Genomic DNA, 23,309 nt, shown 5'->3' with positions numbered 1-23,309 from the left:
TCCACCTGCACGGCAGGAGACATTCCAAGGGAAAGAACCAAATGTCTTATCCCATAGTTTTATTAACACTCCCAGTAATGACACACAAGTGGAAATAACATCCAAACGTGTAATAAAAAATGGAAGTAGACCTCTCATATACCCCTGTTACCCGGCTTTGGTATGAGGAAAGTTTAATTTTATGTCTTGTAAGGGTATATAATCGGGGGATAAAGGGATGTATCTATACTATACTAGCCGCGATGTGCTTGCAAGAAGCCTAGAAGTCTCTGACTAGTAGATTAAAAGGTGATTGTAGCAGACACCGATTCGACAACCTATTAGAGCACGAGGTCGCACACTTATCTACCGCGGTTATCTCTGGGGTTGTCAACCGTCCCGAGTTTCCAAGGCAGCCAGAGATGATATGATACCCCGCTTACGTCTGTATTATATTGTTATGTAAATTTTATTGTTCCTTATTTCAAACCAATCTGCAAGGAAATCTTGAATTTTCACAAAGCAGTATATCTGTCTAGGCAGACGGCGTTCAACGGCCCGTCGAGGCCGCGTCCTGCTAGTGTCAGACGTCTCACGATAATCTTACTCGTGTAATCTATCAAACGTTGCCAAACGATTTGAATTTTCCGGGACATACCTCATTAAGGCATACCACTGTAGGTTTTCCACAATGTATACGCACGCTTCAAATGAGCATGTTTTGATCAGTGGCGAGTTTTACAAAACCTTGTAGGCATTGTAAGTGTTATAAAAGGCCTACCCTTAAGTATTTATAACTCGTACTGGAGTTTTTCTTCATTTTATATCTTCTGCATACCCTGGGCATACCCTCTATGCACGCAACAGCTTTTGATTAAAGAGCGTAAAAAGTTAAATTGGGTACCGAAAAACAGAAATTCACATCACATCGGCTACTGTCCGGCTATTTTTTAGGAGAAATTTTAGGGATTTCCTAATAAGCTGCATTATAAAATGCATAGGTAACAAAGGTTTTTTAAAAATCCCCCGAGTATGTTACCTAGTGCTATTCCGATACAAAGAAGGGTGCAAGCTCAATATTATCATATTTTACAGCACAAATTAGCCTGGATTTTTTTGTGTACAAGATATCCTGAAATTAACTATAACTTGGCTAATATACGCGTGACGTTCATTATTATATGGACCACCAGTACGCAACGCGATAATATATTCACTAGACACGCGTTCATATCTTCGTATCATTACATTATTATGTAAATAATAATTTATTCCTTATTGTTATTTTGTCGTCGACTTCCAGCCCGTTTTGACTAGCCTACTAAGTATGGGGTCACGGTATTTTGAACCTATTAATTCGCGATAACTATTGAATAAATCCTAAGAAATAAACAATTTTAGGGATTTTACACGCTTTGTAATTCTTTATCTAATTATTCATTCCAACTTTACTTTGTCAGTACATAATGCATAATTTGCATTAGTCGAATGTACGTTGAAATTTATCACTGTATGTCCTAGAGCTATCGAAAGCTTTTGTAAAGTCAATAAAACTCATAATTACACATAACACTACATTTTAACTTGCGATTGCTATTATATGAGCTAACGCGTAAGGGATAGTCGATCGTTGAAAGAAACATTGTCACTAGGTCCCTAGGTCACTATGAAGGTCGACGCTATTTTGCAGAAGAGGGGGACAGTAATTCACGTGCCAAGTACGGTACTTATAGAATGTTGTAGCGTTGTTATTGATATAAGGACCCTGATTCTCTGTACCGTAACTGCAGTCTGTGACGTACATTTTTACACCTCTTCGTAAAAGTCTATAATTACCACGTCACATATTAAGATTTAGCCCTCCGTCCCTCGCTTTATGAGTCGGTTACCAGATTCGCTCTCAAGCCACTCCAAGAATTTAAGTACGAGGTTCCGGGTTCGATTCCCGGTCTGAGCTTTGGCCGTGGCTAGTTACCATCCTACCGACAAAGAAATGCCGCTAAGCGATTTTAAGTTCCGGGGCGATATCGACTACCATACTTCCTAACAGGTAAGCCCGCTACCATCTTAGACTGCATCATCACTTACCAACAGCTGAGAGGGCAAGGGCTAACTAGTAGTGGAATAAAAAATAAAAAATATTTCTCTCACACTGATAGTTTCACACACAGGCGTACCGGTGGTAAAAAATACTACCGACTCACAAAATGAATTAATTTTTAAGTTCCAGTATATATTAAGTAAAAGTTTTATATCCTTGTTTTTTTTTTTATAAGCAATTGTTTTAAATTAATATTAATATGTTGTACAGCATCTGGAAAGCTAATTATAAATACAATGAATTCTTTGTTTTTGGGTCGTGAAATTGGATACTGCAGGGCTAGCATGGGCGGGGGACACTTCTCCACGGGGAAAGGATATAACGTTTATCCCCTCACGCATTTATATCCACCCCCCGAGCATGGGCACACGGGTGGACAATATATCCACGGTGGATATAATAGGGGAAAGACGAACCCCCGGTAAATGTCACAAATTAATTATTCTAATCTGTGCTCATGGTTTTGACAAATAAATTTTTCGTTTTCTGTTTTGTTTTAGTTGTCTAAGTTTTTTATTGTTTTGTTTATCTATAAATGTTCCTCGTCTGCGGCTGTTTGTTTATATTATTTATTCTGAATTTTTCAAAGTGGTATAAAACCTACCTTTCGAGAAAATAAAATGAGTGCTAAAAAGTAAGTCTTCTATTATAAAATGTTTGAAAAAGTGACTACCTATTGATTTAGAAGCGTACCTAATGAATGAATGTTTTACAGTGAAAGTAAACAGAGACGTTAATCATCAAGATCCAATCCTGTTTACATATCAAATTATTGATCATGTACTATTTTATTTAAAGTTGTGCTTGCCTTTTTCTATGGCCCATTAGTTGACAAATTTGTGTTTATTCAGATCAAGAAGTAATAAAATACAATTGCAAATGTTGGTATATTTCATGCCAACCCACAACCACCTTGCCACTGGGGAATTCACAGGAACTCTTAGGAGCCAAAAGGGGAAGACTCCCAGTGGCAAGTCTTAGTCATTACTGAAGGAGCATGGGCCAGACGGGACGGTCAATCAGTGGAAACAGTTAAGTCAATTTTGCGGTAAAGTAAGCAAGTGCAAAAAATTTAAATTATTTATTAGTGTTGTTGGCATCAAACAAGTCTTGCATAATTTTTCTTTTATTTGCAGACGTGGCAGGACATTAAAAAAGCTGCAACAGCACGGGGACGCAGCACCACAGGCAACATATACATAGTATACATGTTGCTGTACAGTCAACCAAGTGAAGAATTTATTTATTTTCCAGAGTAGGTATAGATGGAAGAATGCAGGATGCTCATTTATCACACAAAAATGAATTAAAAAGGATGAAAAGGTTAATTTAGAAATTTTATTAATTAAAATATGTATTTATAAATCTTTCTCTTTTTTGTCGAGCAACTGTTAACAATCTTGTTTGATCCATATTTGATGTCTGATGTCGTTCTTCGCTCGTATTTACAAAATTTACTGTCATTTGCTCCATTAGAGTTCTGAAATATACAAATTATATTATGCTCAATACTGTTGACCCAAATTAGTAGGGCAAATTGTATGTGAAAATGCAGGATCAATGATTTATAAGGAACCATTATTATAAGATATAATTTTATAATATTACCAAACATTAATGTGCCCAATAATAATAAGTTATGGGAACTTAAATATTATTTAAAGTATATATTTACAATACACGCCTATAATGATGCATAATATTATAAAGTGTTATGCAGGCATATATAAGTGGAGATGCTTTTTCGGGACTGTAATGAAGCACCCAGTCAATCCCCAAGCTGCGAAATGTGTCTTTGAGGTACCTATTGGCCCTTTCCACACAGTTTTTTACTTGGCAGTGCCAGTTTGTGTACTTCTCTGGAGAACTATTTGGTGCAGCTTCTAAATCCGGAGTCATCATCCAAGGCTCTAGAGCATAGCCTGAGTCCCCAATAAAATTCTACTTTGTTATTTAAACATGTAAATTAATTCCTACTTGTTTTGCTTTTTCAGATTTTCTCCAAGATTTTAATAAAATGTTGAATAGAAATATATGCATATGTAGGATTCTACATTGTAATTTGGACGTGATGATTAACCCATGCCCATGTTAAATAATTTATCAGACATTTTTTTTTGTATTTTCTTATATTTCATTACTAAATACAGTATCTACTGCCAAGTTTTTGTACTAATTCCTCAAATAAACAATTTTATTATAATGAGACATTGTTTTTTGTATATTCATATAAATAATTTACCAGACTAGTCGTATACAACATATGCAGCAGAATCCTAGGCATGTAATTTCTAGGTAATTATGAGGAGTATAATATAATGATATAGGTAGGTGTGTAACTTTTTTTGATTTGCATTGTTTCCCTTTTATACTAGTAAATGGCAACAATAAGTAAAGTTTTGAAAGTTTGCACATTTTATTTAAAACATACATAAGATGTAGTACTGTCCGATTCTACTTTCATACAGCTGTATCTTTTCATATTTTACTTTAGAGTTAATAAATATGAATTGGTCATGGACACACACCACAATCTGTAAAACATATTTTAAAATTATTAACTTACTTGATTGTTTAAGTTTTTGATAAACTCTAGATCTAAATAATTTGTCTTTACCAGTTGAACATCTATCGTGGATCTCCAGAGTCTGTTCCCGGGAATAATATCTACTTTGGCATTAGTCTAAAATGAAATGAAAAATAATTAAAGTACCTAGCATTGAATATCTTTGCTATGTACTTATACTGAAGTACTAAGTACTGACTAATAATTTTATTATTAAAGTAAGTATATCTATATTTGATGAGGGGATGTCTGCCATTGCCAGACGGGTGATCAGTCCTATGTAAGGACCGTTCCACCCTATTCCCCATGTTTGAGACACAGGTTTTACTGGTGTCCCGGCAGGGTCCCCCCTGAAACCTACCAGTCTCTGTGGTGAACCTAACAATATCCCCTAAGGTGAGGTTTGCTAGGTCTTCTTCACTTATTCTATCCTTACCTTGTAGTTCCCATCTTACCAACACGTACAAGGGGCACTCGGCTATAAAGTGAAAACTAGTTATCACATCACTGCACTTTGAACAGGATGGGATTTATATTTACTAATGAGAATTATTAGGAAGTAAGTACCTATATATACTCACATACTGACAATAGCTCCAGTAATTTGGGTCAGTTATTTGCTGACTGTTGTTTGAGCAACAGCCATGGTCTTGACCTGTCCCCGCTGATAACTACCGTCCGCTAATAGCCTTAAAGATGTGAGAACCTAGACAAAAAGTGATTAGCCATGCTTTTTTTTAAACCTACGTTCATATATAGATGATGTCTTTGCACAAGGTGATTTTAGGTACTTAATAACAACTTACTTTTATGTGCACTGGTAGTCCATCGACAGCATTTAGTGGTTAGTGCCTCTTTAAGGTCCTCGCACGAGTACAGCACACAATTTTTACCCATCCGAAACAAGTGTTGGAACTCTGCATCGGGAAATTCGAACGGATTACTGGCGTCACGTATAGATCGCCGGTGTAATTTTCGTTCAGATTTCTCCATTTCACTTGAATAATAAGAGCCCCAGAAAGCACGAGACATGTTTTTTTCGACTTTAATTCGTTAACAGAATTTTAAACCCACGTCTAAGGACGGGGATAAAATTGTCTCTTTCAAATGTCAAAAAAGGATAGTCTTTCCCCTTTCATTTCTTCCCATGCTATGGGCGGGGGATATATATCCACGAGAAATGTCAAACGGGGATAAATTTATCCTCTCCCCTGTTGCCGTGCTCTGGCAAGGGGAAAAGATAATTATATCCCTTGATAGAGGATATAATCGGGGGATATAATTTATATCTCCTGCCCGTGCTAGCCCTGCAGTATGCAGTCGGTATCACCTTCAATAGATTTGTTTTCCCTTCTATCTACGCTGATGCCAATGATATCCAACTTCAATTTTCCAATTGCATATAACTTCCACTAGTCTATTATCCAATGATAGAGTTCGCACGTTTAATCTAACTATAAATAAACATTAGGGTTGAGTTTCTGAACGTTATTTTCCTCATACAGGGGTATTGGCGCGACTGTTTCAGGGAAACCGGGGATGCCGTAGAAGCTCTTTTCGTTTTTTGACGTTTCAGTATCATTTACTTGATTATTTCTGTTACGTTTCTTGCAGTTTGCTTGCATATCTTATATCTTTAAACGAGCAATTCTTATATATATATATATAATTGGAATCTCTGAATCGGCTCCTACGATTTTCATGAAATTTAGTACACAGGGGGTTTCGGGGGCGATAAATCGATCTAGCTAGGATTCATTTTTAGAAAATGTAATTTTATTCGTGTTTTCCGGTAATAACCAATTTGGTGCAACGAAGTTGCACGGGTCAGCTAGTTTTATATTACTGTCGTAGTATTTTTTTATTTATTATTGTTTTTAATAATTGATTGACGTAATGGCTTGCTTTCTATTTGCCGCAATTTATTATTAAAGTCCTGCTTTTATAAAGCCAGTGGTATTTAAATACATACACAATATTTAATCTAACCAGCTGTAATTGTAATGTGTGTAGATTTTTTGACGATATGTTTTTTTTAGTTCCGAATTGGTTAATTAATTTAGTTTTTACCAGTTGTTTCCTATATTTGGCATAGTTCCGTTTTTCCGGTTATTATTAGAGTTTAATAAAAGAAGATCACAGTATTCACCATTCGGGCAGGGGATTTCGTCAAAAGAAGATCATGCTGATCAATTGTATGTATTTAATTTGTTCACAGAACAGCATACATAATGGCGTGTACCCGGGGCATCTCCAGTCGCTGTACTTCCTATGGACCGTGCTGGTGGCGGCGCATTTCGCCGGCCTCAATATACCATTTGGTTTGGTGCAGAAAGCCTTGACTGTACTACCGAGGTGAGAACCAGCCGACCGACAAATAATCGATACCACGCCGCGTAGGTTTTTTCGCCCGGTGACAACCACCACCTAACTGACCAAGTAGTGCTGTTGAGCGATTGAGCGTTACGGTACGATGTCGCGTAGAAACCGATCAGGGGCATGGGTTTAATACAACTGCCATATCCCTAACAGGTTAGCCCTCTACGATCTTAGACTGCATCATCTCTTAGCAGCAGGTGAGATTGCAGAAAAAGGCTAACCGTAAATGAGTACGGAAAGATCAGAGTACCGTTGCCACCATCCCTTCTGTACCCGCGGGTGTCGGCTAGCAGCATCCTCTGTTCTACTTCTAGCATCTGCTGCGACCACCAAACTCTCCCGTTGGGAGAAGCCTTTACTCCAGAAGTGGACTGCTATAGGCTATCGATTATTAATGACACTGTTGAAAAAGAGCGCTGCTGAGTTTCTTGCCGGTAGAATCTGCCTTCCGAACCGGTGGTAGAGTCACTACAAACAGACTGACTTGTCATTACAAAAGGGCTTATGTTATGCCAACATGAAATAAATTGTTTTTTATTTTGTCAAATTAAGACAAGATTTCAGCTGTAATTTTAACTAAGTCACGCAAATGCCATTTCCAATAAATAATTGAGTTATTTGTTTTCCCAGTACGTCGGCGATGTGGCAAGTCATCGCCTGTCTCTTGGCCGCCCTGGCGATGTGGTTGTCGGTTATTTTTCTGATGCGGTACGCGCTTAAACTTCTGCTTATGTACAAGGTGAGATTTGCTTTTTGTTAGATGAAACTTTCGAACAGAGTACATTATTGCGATAAACCTAGTTCCCAATCTACCGGTGTTTTTGAAGTAGAACTTATTTAGGCGCGACTAGGGAGTAGCTCAGATTTTTTTGTCTGTGTAGTTTCCGCTATTTAAAAATAATCATTTGGATTGGTCGTAAATATATGTCATATACTCCACGGTTCTTGACTTATATCAATAATCAATAAGGATTATTTATTTCAAATATTTACAAACGGATCAATTGTGAATAGCAAAGTGAATAAAAATTCAATGGTATTAAAAAAAATATTTTAAATTGCAAAGTTTTTTGAGAATCTCTAATTATATTTGTTTATTTATTGCTTTTGTAATAAATAAATTGTTAGTAAATTTTCTGACGATTGCGACTTTCTATTGAATATTCAATGACAAGGTTTTATTGATATGTGCTGATCTAACCTGCAATTTTCTACTCTTAATTATTCTATTTAACAAATGATAATATTTACTTATAAAATGTGAAAGCGATATTAATGAATTTTAAATAGAATATAAAATGAAATAGTGAATATTAAATAAAATGGCGGAGTCCCAGTTTACTCTATCATCAATAATTAAATGATGATAAAGTTTTACTTCAATCGCGCGTAAAAAACACTGTTTTTTTAAGACTTTAAACGCCAATCGATTCAAATCTGAAATCTCTTTACTCTTTTCTATATTTTTCGCCCACTGATAGTTACACATACGGGTATAGTGTTTACGCTGGTAACAAATACAGTCGATTTACAAAAAGTTCTTATGTAAAAGTTTTATTGCCCTTTGTTTTTTTTTTGATTGGCAGTTGTTTTAATTAAGCTTAAATATTCTTTCACAATATGTTGTAAACTTCTGCTTATGCACAAGGTGAGATTCTCTTTTTGGTGGAATATAGCACATTATTGCAATAAACCTAGTTTCCAATCTAGTGGTATTCTTTTTAAACTTTAAACGTCAATTGTTTCTTTATTGGTTACACGTACTACACAGTTCTGCATATGAGAAGCGCTCGCAAATACACACGCACTGTATGTTTAATTTGAATATCGAAAATAAAAAATTATAAATATTTATAACGAAGATCGAGACCTTCTGGCACATGTTTTATACTCAACAGAAGTTTATGCTAAGGTACTGGTGAGCGGTGATAGCCCAGTGGGTAGGAATTCGACTTCACTTTCGAGGGGCCGAGTTCCCAGGACCTCGTTACCAGAAAGTTCCGCACCTCGTAACTTTCCTAAGTTAGGTGCGTTTTAAGCAATTAAAATATCACTTGCTTCAACGGTGAAGGAAAACATCGTGAGGAAATCGGCATGCCTGACAGTTCTACATAATTTTTTCAAAGGTGTGTGGAGTCCACCAATCCGCACTGGGCCAGCGTGGTGGACTAAGGCCTTAGCCCTCTTCTCAATGAGGGAGGAGACCCGTGCCTAGTAGCGGGTTGATATGATGATGATGATGAATATGTGAAAGCATACATTTTCATTTCATTTGTAGGCTAGCGTATCTCATCATATATACAGCAGCATAGACTTTTAGATTTAAAATTAATGAAATAAATTCTTCGAGATAAATCGATATTATTGTACTGGCCATATACGTGTTAGCAGCGGGCGGCAAAAGTATTATGTAAATCCATATCTTTCTTGGCGCCCCTTATGCTGGCATTCGTGTTCAAATTTTTATTAGTGTTTTTACCTACACTTGGAGGAATTATCAATTTTATAAATTTAAAATACATGTAAAAAATTTCGGAACCGACAGGATTTGAACCTGCGACTCCCTGGCAATCGCGGCCTGAGCGCTGACTCCAATTAAGCTACGGCTTTCCTACCGTCGATGCCGAAATTAGTATATGCCTTTCACATCAGTCTCATAGCGACTGTAGCGTCATCTAGTAGGAAACGCTGCAGTTTCGTTTACAAATTTGTTTTATAAGTTTACATTTTTATAGTTTTTAGGTTATGATGATAATTATGTTTAGTCTTTTATTTAAATCTTGCTAATTATTCACAGTTTATATTTCACTTCGAAGTTCGGTATTAATCAGATTGGTACAACTTTTATTGCTTCATTTCATCGCTCACTTGATTTTGTATTATGGCTACCTGCCCTTGACCGTTACCCATTGTTATTGTATTTTTCTGCACATATTTTTGGTTTTAAGCTTGGATAACGTTTTGTCACGTAAACTGGTAATAATTATTCACCTTTATGCACTTTTTAAGTTGTTTAATTCAATTGTATAATTTTAAAACACTTTATAATGCGGACTAGTTGTTGACGTGAGCACTCTAGCGCGCTCTCTGCATTTTTATATGCATTTTAAATTTATAAAATTCATGTACTATTAAAAAAAAAAGGAGGAAATTATTGTACGAAAAAAAAATAACGCAAATTATTACATTCGCAAGCACACCGCTTAAGCCAAGAATATTGGGTTTCGTCTAAAGTCAGTGCTTTACACAGGGCTGGATGTATGAATCTCGCGCGCCCGGTTCGAGGGTGTCTCTGAAGACGATGCTATGGGCCAGCGTGGTCAAGGTGCTATCTGGCTGGAACAAACCTCGTCTCTACAGCTTCCAAGGGTCACTGCCACGACTGCCGCTGCCGAACGTTTCTGACACGATGCGACGGGTGAGTTTTTTTTTTAATTTTTCTTTTTACTCTCTTAAAGATCTTTGTTTATGATAAAGAACGACCGCTTAAACCTTTTAACCAACTTTCCCTTCACCTAGTTTGCTTTAAAATATTTCGCTGTTACACAAGAAATTTCCTTTCGCATCTTTCATAAATCTTAATGCCCGTTTTCACTAACAACAGAAAAGGCAATGTAGGCGTTGTAGTAACACCAAATCTAAGAAGATTCCCAGGCCTGCATTTACCTTCCACCAATCGATTTCACTAGGAGACTCATATAACCTAACTTGTCTATGGTTCTTGTGTTTGCATTCTCATATTTAAACAAAAAAAAACATTTTTTTTATAGTTTGTTCATCTGTTAAATGTCAGTTTACGAGTTCCTTAAAGAATACGCACCGGCAAATCGGCGGTCGTAACTTTCGATGGCGCCTCATGTAAGAGTTGGTGAAACGTATTTTTTCTCCAAGAAACATCTAAATCATTAGGCATCCGAATTAAGCGTTTCCTAGGTACGGGCGTAACTCCCTAAATATAATAGAACCCCTTTAAGCCTCATAAAAAATAAATAAAATTTAATACTTGGTAAACAGATTTTTCTAAAATAAGTCGTTTATTATTTTATCGAATGGATTAAAAACAGTGAATTATTATCTTATAGTATCTATTGAGCGTGCAACCACTCTTGAATGACGAGAACTACAGACGTGTTGAAGGCCTTGCTAAGGAGTTCGAAGAAGGAATTGCGGTCAAGTTGCAGAGATACCTGGTCCTCAAGTCATGGTACTTATCATTTATTTATTTATTTACTAGCTTCTGCTCGCGACTTCATGTGTGTGGACTTCAGAATTGGGTCTAAAGCTTCGCTGGTTAACAATTTTTAATCTTTGAAAAATGTATGTCTATAGATGAGGTGTATGTGTGACATGCACACCAAATTTCAAAGCGGTCTGCCCGCCGCTTAGCTCGTAAACAATTTTCGAATTTCCCTCAAAAACTACTTAAGGGTACGGGATAAAAGGTAGCCTTTATTCTTTTCCATGTCAAAGGCTACATGTATGCCAAATTTCATCCAAATCCGTTCGCGTGATTGAGTAACAAACATCCACGTCATTGAGAGATAAATTTAAAGATTTTAAAATAATGACAGTGTATAGTTAGTACATATTTAAAAATTTAATGTACGTAAAAGTTCAAAGTTTGTATTAACCGTAAGCTTATAGAAAAGTCCTATTATAGTATAAAGGACTACGTAAACGATAAAAAAGCTTGGGTGTAAATTATTGCTCTAACCAGGTTGCTCTTCTAATAATTTAAAATGACATTGTGAGATGGTGATAACAAAAAAAAAAAACACCCGGCTAAGTTTGTTGTGGGCTTCTTCTTGGACCGGGACGCGTTTGGAACCCTTTAGTTTTAAGTTTACGAATGGGGTTATCGCCATCATATCACTACCGTGTAATTCTTATGTACGCATCAAAAGTGCCACCTATGGGCCTACTTGAATAAAGATATTTTTGACTTTGACTTTGACACACTTTCACATTTATAATTTTAGTAGGACTAAAGGAACACCCAAAGCTTGTTCACAATACTTATTAAAGGAAAATTACAAATGTTTTGCTTCTAATCAAGACAAGATATAAGAATAAGAAATTAGTAAAAAAATATAAAAAATTATGATCCAAAAGGTCAGTCCGCTTTGCTTGACTAAGCAAAAACAATAGCACAAATTTAAAATAATTTGGCCTTTGACAAAATAGATCAATATTGTTATTTGAGCGAGCCAAGTACATTATAGACACGACGTAGGCGATTAAGAGCGGCATTCCTTTTTCTTTTTTTAATTTCATTCAAGGCTAGAGTGAATAGGCTTTTTCTAGGCAAGCGTGCTCCAACCTAGACCTCATCATAGCTTTCTAACGGGCATTATTGTGCGCTGCGCTGGCCTATCGTTAATATAAAAAATTAAAAAAAATATCAGACAAAACAAACACATCTAAACGGTGAGTATAAAAGCACCCAGAAAACTCTGAGAGTTGATAAAGCTGTGGAAGAAGATACATTTTTATCCTCTCCCCGGAAAGATAATTGTCTGTTGCCCTTGCCAGCCGTGTTGCGTTTGCTCATATCACGAGCTGATATCCAGTGGCGTAGAGGGTATGCACAGGGTATGCAGATGATAAAAAATGAAGAAAATCTCTAGTACGAGTTAAAAAAACTTGAGGATAGATAGGCGTTGTAAGTGTTATAAGAAGCCTACCCTTAAGTATTTATCTAAATAGCGCGATAGTACAAACATTCAGCTTTGTGAGTATCTAAATAAAATAAATATACTACGACTATACATACATCGCCATCTAGCCCCAAAGTAAGCATAGCTTGTGTTATGGGTACTAAGATAACTGATGAATAATAATATGAATAATATACGTAAATACTTATAATATATAGATAAACACCCAGACACTGAAAAACATTAATGTTCATCACACAAACATTGTCCAGTTTTGGGAATCGAACCCATGGCCTTGGCTCTGAAAGCAGGGTCGCTGCCCACTGCGCCAATCGGCCGTCGATTTATAACTCGTACTGGAGATTTTATTCATATTATATCATCTGCATACCCTGTGCATACCCTCTATGCACGCCAATGCTGATATCCATAGGATCTGCAAAAGCATCTATAGGACATTGGATTTGATCGATTTTCCTCCTAACAGCATAGTTATAAAAGCCCCACAAAGGTTTTCTGCACTCAGACGACTACCTAATATCACCGATTCAGGACTTGTTTCTAAGGTTTCTTTTGACGCAACTTAATCCCCGCAGGTGGTCAAGCAACTACGTGTCAGATTGGTGGGAAGAGTACGTGTACTTACGCGGCCGGTCACCGCTGATGGTGAACTCCAACTTCTACGGCACTGACACCCTGTTGAGGCCGACCCGCTTGCAAGCTGCGCGAGCCGCTACCATCATACACTACTGTCTGTGCTTCCGGAGACTCATCGAGAGGCAGGAGCTAGAACCGGTCAGTCCTATTACATCACTGACCTCGTATCTATCTATATATATAAAAGAGAAAGTGTGTCGGTATGTTCCGTATAGGCTCCGTAACGGCTGGACGGATTTCAATGAAACTTTAAGGGAATTTCCGGATTGACCTGGCGAGTAATCCTGTGAAGTTTGGTGACGATCGGAGCACTCCTATTTTTGAACTGTCAAACTGTCAAATACAGCTTTTATTTACTATGATGATATTCTATTGTTGGGTGTACATGGGTGTAGATAATGATCTTCACCCGCTCGAGAAGAGAATACAAGAGAATGAATACGGAGAGAAATAAATGATTTAATATATTATGAGACTTAAATTAAATATTTAATTATGTAAGTTTATTGTTTAAATAAAATAAAGCAAAATCTAGTCCGGCGAAGCGGGCTGGGTACGCTAGTTATTTAATAAAATAAAATATAAATAAACGACACTACACACATCGCCATCTAGCCCCAAAGTAAGCGTAGCATGTGTTATGGGTACTAAGATGACCGATGGATATTTTTATTAATGAAATACATAAATACTTTTAACATACAGATAAACACCAAGACACTAAAAAACATTAATGTTCATCACACAAACATTTACCAGTTGTGGGAATCGACCCCACGGCTTTGGACTCGGAAAGCAGGGTCACTGCGCCAATCGGCCGCCTGTTAATTATTTATTTACTGGTTATTTATGCAACTGCTGTATTATAAGGGACATAAAAACTTGAGCATGGGATATTTTGAAGATCAAGCTTAATTTTCTAAACTCAACGAAGATGTTGACTTTACAATATAATTGTTACTTCTTAACAATAATTTTCGGAGCGAAACGTTCGTAGAGGTTACATTGCCGAAGATCTGTTGGGTGTGGAGTATAAGGATTGAAGAAATAATAAATTACACCATACAGATTCTCCGGCTTTTCGCAGAGTATAGAAAATTAAGCTTAAATTCAAAATTCAAATTTAAAATCATTTTATTCATGTAGGCCTCATACAGGCACTTACATATATATATTTACATACATACATATTACTTACATATATATTATTTACTACATATATGTTTACATAATTACTAACAAGTTCAAAAAAAAATCACGGCGCCCGCGGTCTAACCAGCTTGTTAAAGTAAATACGTACTTGTTGCTCAGGTATTGTTATGATACGCAATGTAATGTAATGTACGCATTAAAAGTGCCACCTAGTGGCCAACTTGAATAGCGTAATTTTTGACTATGACTTTGACTTTGAATAAATTCTAACAAAGAATTGAGAAACATAAAACTACCTCAGCAATGGGATTGCTGAGCTTAGGTGGTCTCCGCACAATTTGACAAAGTGAAACCGAGAACTATCAGAAAATATCGGTTGTCTGCTAAGTCGGTTAACTAACGATAGTTGAACGTGACAACGTCATAAGAAAATACCGATGGAATGGTTGCATTTAAAAAAAAAAACTTAATTTTTTTTGTTTGATATAGATATTTTGTATGGATATAGAGAGGGAGGTAAATGGAAATCATTTATTTGTATGCATAAATACAATAATGATTTTTTTTTACAATGTACATAATATATTTAATATTGAAAGAATCATTACCTTTATCGCCGCAAGTATCCTTGCTATAAACAATTGACACCACATTCACTTTTCACTGCACTTCATACTTGACGAAAAGATGTAAATGTATTATTGTATAGCAGCTGTTGCATCGCTCACTCAAATAGGAGGGAGACAGATGTCGAACGCTGCCGAATTGTGCCTCTTTGTCGCTCGTTCCGCGCTCTCGCTTGCACTTCAAGCCTAAAATGGAACGCCTCAGAGCGTGGTAACGCCGCATGAGTCATGTTTTTTCGTACGTGCAGCCGGCTCCATCGTGTTATAAGACGTTGTCACGTCAAAATTATTTTTCCTTATTTCTTTTAACATTTGTTCGACTCCGTACTTTCCACGGCTCCCAGGCTGGGAAGCCCTGCTTTATGTGAAGAAAAAAATGGTGTGCAGTAATAAACGTTGCCGCTACGCTTGCTCCAGATAATGCTCCAAGGCATGGTGCCGCTTTGCTCGTGGCAGTACGAGCGGCTGTTCAACACGGCGCGGGTGCCGGGAGTGGAGCGGGACCGCATTGTGCATTACCAGGACTCGGCGCACGTGTCTGTGCACTGCCGCGGGAAGTACTACAAGCTGGTCGTGTACTCGCGCGGCCGCCTGCTGAACCCGGCCGAGATACAGATGTGAGTTCCGCCGCGGCTTCGGTAACGACCGTCGGTCGTGCCCGTTTTCACTAGCGTCCAATAAGGCAACGCTTAATAGCTGAAACTTTTCGAATGGTAATCTAAAGCTAATAAAAAATAACACACAATTTTCGGTATTTTAAATAAAAATCAGTAAAAGCCACCTAAACCGAAGATGCCATATGTCTGATGACTTTTTAGATATTTCCTGTGTAGTGTAGTATCTATCGACCAATGAAATCACGTAATATGTTACTCATCGACCAATAAGAATACTATATTATGAAAATTAAGCTTCATTTGCTATACTCCGCGAAAAGAAGGAGAATCTGTGTGGTGCAATTCTTCCTCAGGAGATTAACAATTATTAATTGTAAAGTTCTCCTGAGGATGCTCCGGTTTTGGAGCAAAACTTGCGTAGAGGGTACATTGCCGAAGATCTGTTTGGTGTGGAGTATAAGGATTGATGACATTATAATTTACACCAAAGATTCTCCTGGTTTTCGCGGAGTATAGCAAATCAAGCTTAATTTATATAATATATCGTGGATTTCCGCAAAGTAACGCCTGCTTCTATCCAATATACAATAAGAATACGTTTTACCTAATGCTCATTCGGTCGGTTTGCAGCCAGTTGCAACAGATACTGAACGACGAATCGGAGCCCGCGCCGGGCGAAATGAAGATCGCAGCGCTAACTGCCGGAGAAAGGTCGCAATGGGCGCACGTCAGGCAAACTATGTTCCAACGTGGACACAACAGAACATCGCTTCACTGCATCGAGCGGGCCGCATTTCACGTGTCACTAGGTAAATTTATTGTCTACTTAAATATATATATATATATATAATTTAATATTTATATATATATATATATATATATATATATATATATATAATATTTTTTTATTAGGTAACTATGACCCATCTTCACTATTACATAAAAGAGTAATTAAAAACTAAACTAAATCTATAAAAAGAAAAAATCTATACTTATAATAATTCATAAGTATAATAATTACTTATTACTTATAATTTTAAGTATGTTGTAAAATGTTAAAAGAAAAGTGCATTAAAATATGGTTTATGCAAGTTTAGAAAGAAGCAAGTGTTTTTTACGTCTCGATTACAAGAAGCAAGCTTCGTTTATACAAGTTAAGGACATTTCGTTTACAAGAAGCAAGTGTCGTTTATGCAAGTTTAGTACGTCTAGTATGCAGAAAGCAAGTGTCGTTTATGCAAGTTTAGTACGTCTCGTGTACAGAAAGCAAGTGTCGTTTATGCAAGTTTAGTACGTCTCGTGTATAGAAAGCAAGTGTAATTTATGCAAGTTTAGAGCGTCTCGTATACAGAAAGCAAGTGTCTTTTATGCAAGTTAAGGACGTTTCGTTTACAAGAAGCAAGAGTCTTTTATGCAAGTTTAGAGCGTCTCGTATACATGCCGCAAGTGTCTTTTATGCAAGTTTAGTACGTCTCGTATACAGAAAGCAAGTGTCTTTTATGCAAGTTTAGTACATCTCGTATACAGGAAGCAAATGTCGTTTATGCAAGTTTAGTACGTCTCGTATACAGGAAGCAAGTGTCGTTTATGTAAGTTTAGGACGTGTCGTGTACATTCCGCAAGTGTCTTTTATGCAAGTTTAGTACGTCTCGTATACAGAAAGCAAATGTCGTTTATGCAAGTTTAGGACGTCTCGTATACATGCCGCAAGTGTCTTTTATGCAAGTTTAGTACCTCTCGTATACAGAAAGCAAGTGTCATTTTTGCAAGTTTAGTACGTCTCGTATACAGGAAGCAAGTTTCGTTTATGGAAGTTTAGTACGTCTTGTATACAGGAAGCAAGTGTAGTTTATGCAAGTTAAGGACGTTTCGTTTACAAGAAGCAAGAGTCTTTTATGCAAGTTTAGAGCGTCTCGTATACATGCCGCAAGTGTCTTTTATGCAAGTTTAGTACGTCTCGTATACAGAAAGCAAGTGTCTTTTATGCAAGTTTAGTACATCTCGTATACAGGAAGCAAATGTCGTTTATGCAAGTTTAGTACGTCTCGTATACAGGAAGCAAGTGTCGTTTATGTAAGTTTAGGACGTGTCGTGTACATTCCGCAAGTGTCTTTTATGCAAGTTTAGGACATCTCGTATACATGCCGCAAGTGTCTTTTATGCAAGTTTAGTACATCTCGTATACAGGAAGCAAATGTCGTTTATGAAAGTTTAGTACGTCTCGTATACCGGAAGCAAGTGTCGTTTATGTAAGTTTAGGACGTGTCGTGTACATGCCGCAAGTGTATTTTATGCAAGTTCTGAACGTCTCGTATACATGTCGCAAGTGTCTTTTATGCAATTTTAGTACGTCTCATATACAGAAAGCGTCTTTTATGCAAGTTTAGTGCGTCTCGTATACAGGAAGCAAGTGTCGTTTTTGCACGTTTAGTGCGTCTCATATATACATGTCGCAAGTGGCATTTATGCAAGTTTAGTACGTCTCGTATACAGGAAGCAAGTGTCTTTTATGCAAGTTTAGTACATCTCGTATACAGGAAGCAAATGTCGTTTATGAAAGTTTAGTACGTCTCGTATACAGAAAGCAAGTGTCTTTTATGCAAGTTTAGTACATCTCGTATACAAGAAGCAAATGTCGTTTATGCAAGTTTAGTACGTCTCGTATACAGGAAGCAAGTGTCGTTTATGTAAGTTTAGGACGTGTCGTGTACATTCCGCAAGTGTCTTTTATGCAAGTTTAGGACGTCTCGTATACATGCCGCAAGTGTCTTTTATGCAAGTTTAGTACGTCTCGTATACAGAAAGCAAATGTCGTTTATGCAAGTTTAGGACGTCTCGTATACATGCCGCAAGTGTCTTTTATGCAAGTTTAGTACATCTCGTATACAGGAAGCAAATGTCGTTTATGCAAGTTTAGGACGTCTCGTATACATGCCGCAAGTGTATTTTATGCAAGTTTAGTACGTCTCGTATACAGAAAGCAAGTGTCTTTTATGCAAGTTTAGTACATCTCGTATATAGGAAGCAAATGTCGTTTATGAAAGTTTAGTACGTCTCGTATACAGGAAGCAAGTGTCGTTTATGTAAGTTTAGGACGTGTCGTGTACATGCCGCAAGTGTCTTTTATGCAAGTTTAGGACGTCTCTTATACATGCCGCAAGTGTATTTTATGCAAGTTCTGAACGTCTCGTATACATGTCGCAAGTGTCTTTTATGCAATTTTAGTACGTCTCATATACAGAAAGCGTCTTTTATGCAAGTTTAGTGCGTCTCGTATACAGGAAGCAAGTGTCGTTTTTGCACGTTTAGTGCGTCTCATATATACATGTCGCAAGTGGCATTTATGCAAGTTTAGTACGTCTCGTATACAGGAAGCAAGTGTCTTTTATGCAAGTTTAGTACATCTCGTATACAGGAAGCAAATGTCGTTTATGAAAGTTTAGTACGTCTCGTATACAGAAAGCAAGTGTCTTTTATGCAAGTTTAGTACATCTCGTATACAGGAAGCAAATGTCGTTTATGCAAGTTTAGTACGTCTCGTATACAGGAAGCAAGTGTCGTTTATGTAAGTTTAGGACGTGTCGTATACATGCCGCAAGTGTCTTTTATGCAAGTTTAGGACGTCTCTTATACATGCCGCAAGTATCTTTTATGCAAGTTCTGAACGTTTCGTATACATGTCGCAAGTGTCTTTTATGCAATTTTAGTACGTCTCATATACAGAAAGCAAGTGTCTTTTATGCAAGTTTAGTACGTCTCGTATACAGGAAGCAAGTATCGTGATAAGTGCGATATCTTGCGTGTGTAATAAAACATTACTGTTTTATACAGATGACTCGGAATACGGCTTTGATGACCAAGACGTGACTCGGCTTGACAACTACGGCCATGTGTTGTTACACGGTAAAGGATACGACCGCTGGTTCGACAAGTCCTTCAATCTCTGCTTCAGTACCGACGGCTCTGTAAGTACCTGCTGCTAACTCGCAGTGTAATACAATAAAAATCTACACACAATAGACAAATAAATAATAAATAGATATACTACGATAATACACACACCGCCATCTAGTCCCAAAGTAAGTGTAGGTTGTGTTATGGGTAAGATAACTGATGAATATTTTTATGAATAATATACATAAATACTTATAATATACATATAAACACCCAGACAATGAAAAACATTCATGTTAATCACACAAACATTTTCCTGTTGTGGGAATCGAACCCACGGCCTTGGACTCAGAAAGCAGGGTCGCTGCCCACTGCGCCAATTTGCCGTCAATAATAAATACAATAAAAAAACATCTGTGTACACGCGTTACAAGTTATACTTCTTTGGCGTAACAAGATGCGCCTGATTCCACGTTTGTAATAATATGGACACTAACAATAGAAAAAAAGGTAAATAAATTGAAAGTTTTATTGAAACGCATTATACAGTTATCACATTATCGGACCACCATGTTTCACTGAACACTAAAATTTGATATTTCTGTATAATTGAATCAATTCAATCACCGGAATGAGCCCTGTCAAACCTTGTAGCTAACTTAAAGTGTCACTTTGGTTTAAAGTGATGGTGTGCACGCGTATCTCAGAATGTGAGCTGGCGGACGATGTATTCCCCTCTCACTCGGTTTCGCATCCGGTTAAAATCGTGTTACCATTTTTATTTCTTTTATTTATTTATTTAAACATCTTTATTGTGTAGTAAAGGAGAAATTAAAAATATACTTAAAAAAAATTAAAAGCAAAAGGCGACCTTATCACTAAAAGTGATCTGTGCCAGGTAACCTTAACGATAGGAATATACATGAGAGACGGGAAATCGCAATTACAATAAACAATACATAAATTTACACACTAAAGTACATACTACTAATAGCTAATATAATAAATTATTAAATTATTAACCATGTGCGCGCTCATTTCGTTACATCGTATAATTTCACTCCCGTGATATTTTCCTAACGCCGCTAAAGAAGTATAACTTGAAAAATACAAATTTAGATGGAAACGAGATTTCTTTCGGGCTTCCTTAAGCCTATGCCATCCTAGTACCCCATTTGTAATACCTAGGCATATTTCTAAAGCTCAAAAATTTTGTTTCAGGTTGGCTTTAATACTGAACACACGTGGTGAGTTGAATGCATTAGGATAGTCTTTCGTTAATATCTATTTCAAAAGTATAACTTACATTGTTAGTGATTTTTATAATAATTTAAAAAAAACATCGCTAGGTAAACTTAATGCAAAACTTTGTCATATCGAAATGCTAAATCACATGATATAGTATAATTTTTGGTTTCAGGGCGGACGCACCCGTTATGGGCCATCTTTGGGAATATGTTATCTGGTCGGAATTAGAATACGGGTAAGTTAGGTTATTTTCTTTTAATGGTCTCGGACTTTTATGCACAAATCTCTACTAGTACGAAAATAAGAAAAAATAATAAAAAGGAAGGCATTTGATACACAAATCTCTCCAAGTACGCAAGTAAGAAAAACAATAAAAAGAAAGGCAATGCCTGCCTGCCTGCAATGGCGACCTTATTATTCTTCTTAGCATTTGAAAATGGCGCCAGAAAAATTAATATATCTTAATAAACTTTTCTTAATATATCATGGAATTCCGCAAAGTAACGCTAATCTATCCAATATTCTATCAATGTCAATAGTCATATGCGAGATTTGAGATATTTTCACAAACATTTTTTTATCTTACGTAATTTTGTTTTTTCAATGAGAAGTATACTATGTTATTTCTAATACCTCCAAGAATATGAATAAAAAGTTTCATGAAGAACCGTTCAGTAGATTTCGCGTGAAAGCATAACAAACAAACTTACATTCACATTTATCATATTAGTAGGGATTATATATTTATGATATTTCCTCTGTCTTCCTAAGGAAAACTTATTAAGCCAACTCAAAGCCTATTAAAGCAAACTTTTATGCTCACCTGTCTGCTATCTAGCAACTTAATATTTATGTTGTTCAGATACGACGAAGCAGGAAACGCACGTGGCATAGTTGCGGCACCCCCGCCACCGCCCGTACGGCTAGCGTGGGATCTATCTGAGCCATTACTTGCGGCAGTTGATAATTCGTACCGCGTCGCCGAAGCGTTGCTTAAGGACCTGGATTTGCGCATCCTCATGTTTACTGGCTACGGAAAAGGTAAATTTCTCAAATAGTTATCTTCTATCTCATTCTGCTAAGTCTATGACAATGTGTTTCAATCGAGAACGTTCGAAGTCATTGCTGACGGCCGTGAATACTGCGTAGCTAAAGTACCTGGATCTCCGCATCCTCGTTTTTACTGGCTACGGAAAAGGTAAATTTCTCAAATAGTAATCTTCTATCTCTTTCTGCTAATTCTATGACAATGTGTTTCAATCGAGAACGTTCGACGTCATTGCCGACGGCCGTGAATACTTCTTACTGCGTTGTTAAAGTACCTGGATCTGCGCATCCTCATGTTTACTGGCTACGGAAAAGGTAAATATCTCAAATAGTAATCTTCTATCTCTTTCTGCTAAGTCTATGACAATGTGTTTCAATCGAGAACATTTTAAGACTTTGCTGACATCAGTTACTATTTCTTACCGTGTCGGTTAAACGTTATTAAATGCCCTGGCTTTGTCTATGACACTGGGCTACTTTCGAGAACATTCCGAGTAATTGCTGAAGGCAGTGAATTCTTCAAACCGCGTCGCTGAAGCGTTACTATTCCTGACCGGAAACTGCGTATCCTCATGTTTATTGGCTAAGGAAAAAATGTCTATCTCATAAACTCAGCCTTGTCATTCCTATATTCGTTTTATATCTATAGCACTGGGTTTTACTCTAGAAAGTTCTAGTTATTTGATTTAAAATTTGTATAATAGCATTCATTTTCATCGTCAAGGTCATAATCGTATGCCCATCTTTCTTATCAGGTTTTATGAAGAGTTGCCACATTTCGCCAGATGCTTTCATCCAAATGATACTTCAGTTATCATATTTCCGCGCGGCGAATCGCTTCTGTCTCACCTACGAGGCGTCTATGACGAGGTTGTACCGTGAAGGTCGTACTGAGACTGTGCGTTCCTGTACTCTGGAAAGCTGTGCTTGGGTTGAAGCTATGCAGGATCCTACCACATCGGTGAGTTAAACTTGTTACAAACTCTAAACAAGGGTTGCCTTGTAATATCAGTTGAAAACTTTATAATACGCCATGAATAGCGGCTAAGGAAATATAACGGGGACGGGCAGCAGCTTCCTCTTTGCTACTACTACCATTTATTACGTTCACCAACCCTTCTGCCCAGCGCGGAGATTATGCGTAAACCCTCCTGTTAGAAGAGGCCTTAAATCCAACAGTGGACTGTTATAGGCTATGATATATATATATATATATGTCGGAGATTCAAATTAAAGTTGTTATTATTAACAACGCCATCTAGTTATCTATTACCGAATCACGTTTTAGTATTGGTTAATTGCATCCCTCAATTGATTTAATTATCATAAACTGGATGGAGTTCGTGTGGCAGGCGTGATCAGTTGTCGTATTCGAGAGTGGGGTTG

General features: G+C 37.1%; 1 protein-coding gene across 1 annotated transcript in view; it reads left to right on the top strand.

The window, feature by feature from the left end:
- Positions 1-23,309, top strand: part of LOC120636174 (carnitine O-palmitoyltransferase 1, liver isoform) — a 38,523-nt gene that overhangs the window by 11,828 nt on the left and 3,386 nt on the right. Inside the window, exons 3-14 of the mRNA XM_039907517.1 lie at positions 6,865-7,001; positions 7,656-7,764; positions 10,276-10,443; positions 11,108-11,229; positions 13,279-13,477; positions 15,535-15,734; positions 16,365-16,543; positions 19,566-19,699; positions 20,850-20,875; positions 21,049-21,111; positions 21,739-21,917; positions 22,679-22,884. Of these exons, the coding sequence (XP_039763451.1) occupies positions 6,865-7,001; positions 7,656-7,764; positions 10,276-10,443; positions 11,108-11,229; positions 13,279-13,477; positions 15,535-15,734; positions 16,365-16,543; positions 19,566-19,699; positions 20,850-20,875; positions 21,049-21,111; positions 21,739-21,917; positions 22,679-22,884 (1,722 nt within the window). The remainder of the gene's footprint in view (positions 1-6,864; positions 7,002-7,655; positions 7,765-10,275; positions 10,444-11,107; positions 11,230-13,278; positions 13,478-15,534; positions 15,735-16,364; positions 16,544-19,565; positions 19,700-20,849; positions 20,876-21,048; positions 21,112-21,738; positions 21,918-22,678; positions 22,885-23,309) is intronic.

The sequence above is a fragment of the Pararge aegeria genome, chromosome Z (genome assembly GCF_905163445.1).
Source record: "Pararge aegeria chromosome Z, ilParAegt1.1, whole genome shotgun sequence".
In the NCBI taxonomy this organism is placed as follows: Eukaryota; Metazoa; Arthropoda; class Insecta; order Lepidoptera; family Nymphalidae; genus Pararge; species Pararge aegeria.
This window is presented reverse-complemented; position numbering and strand designations above follow the sequence as displayed.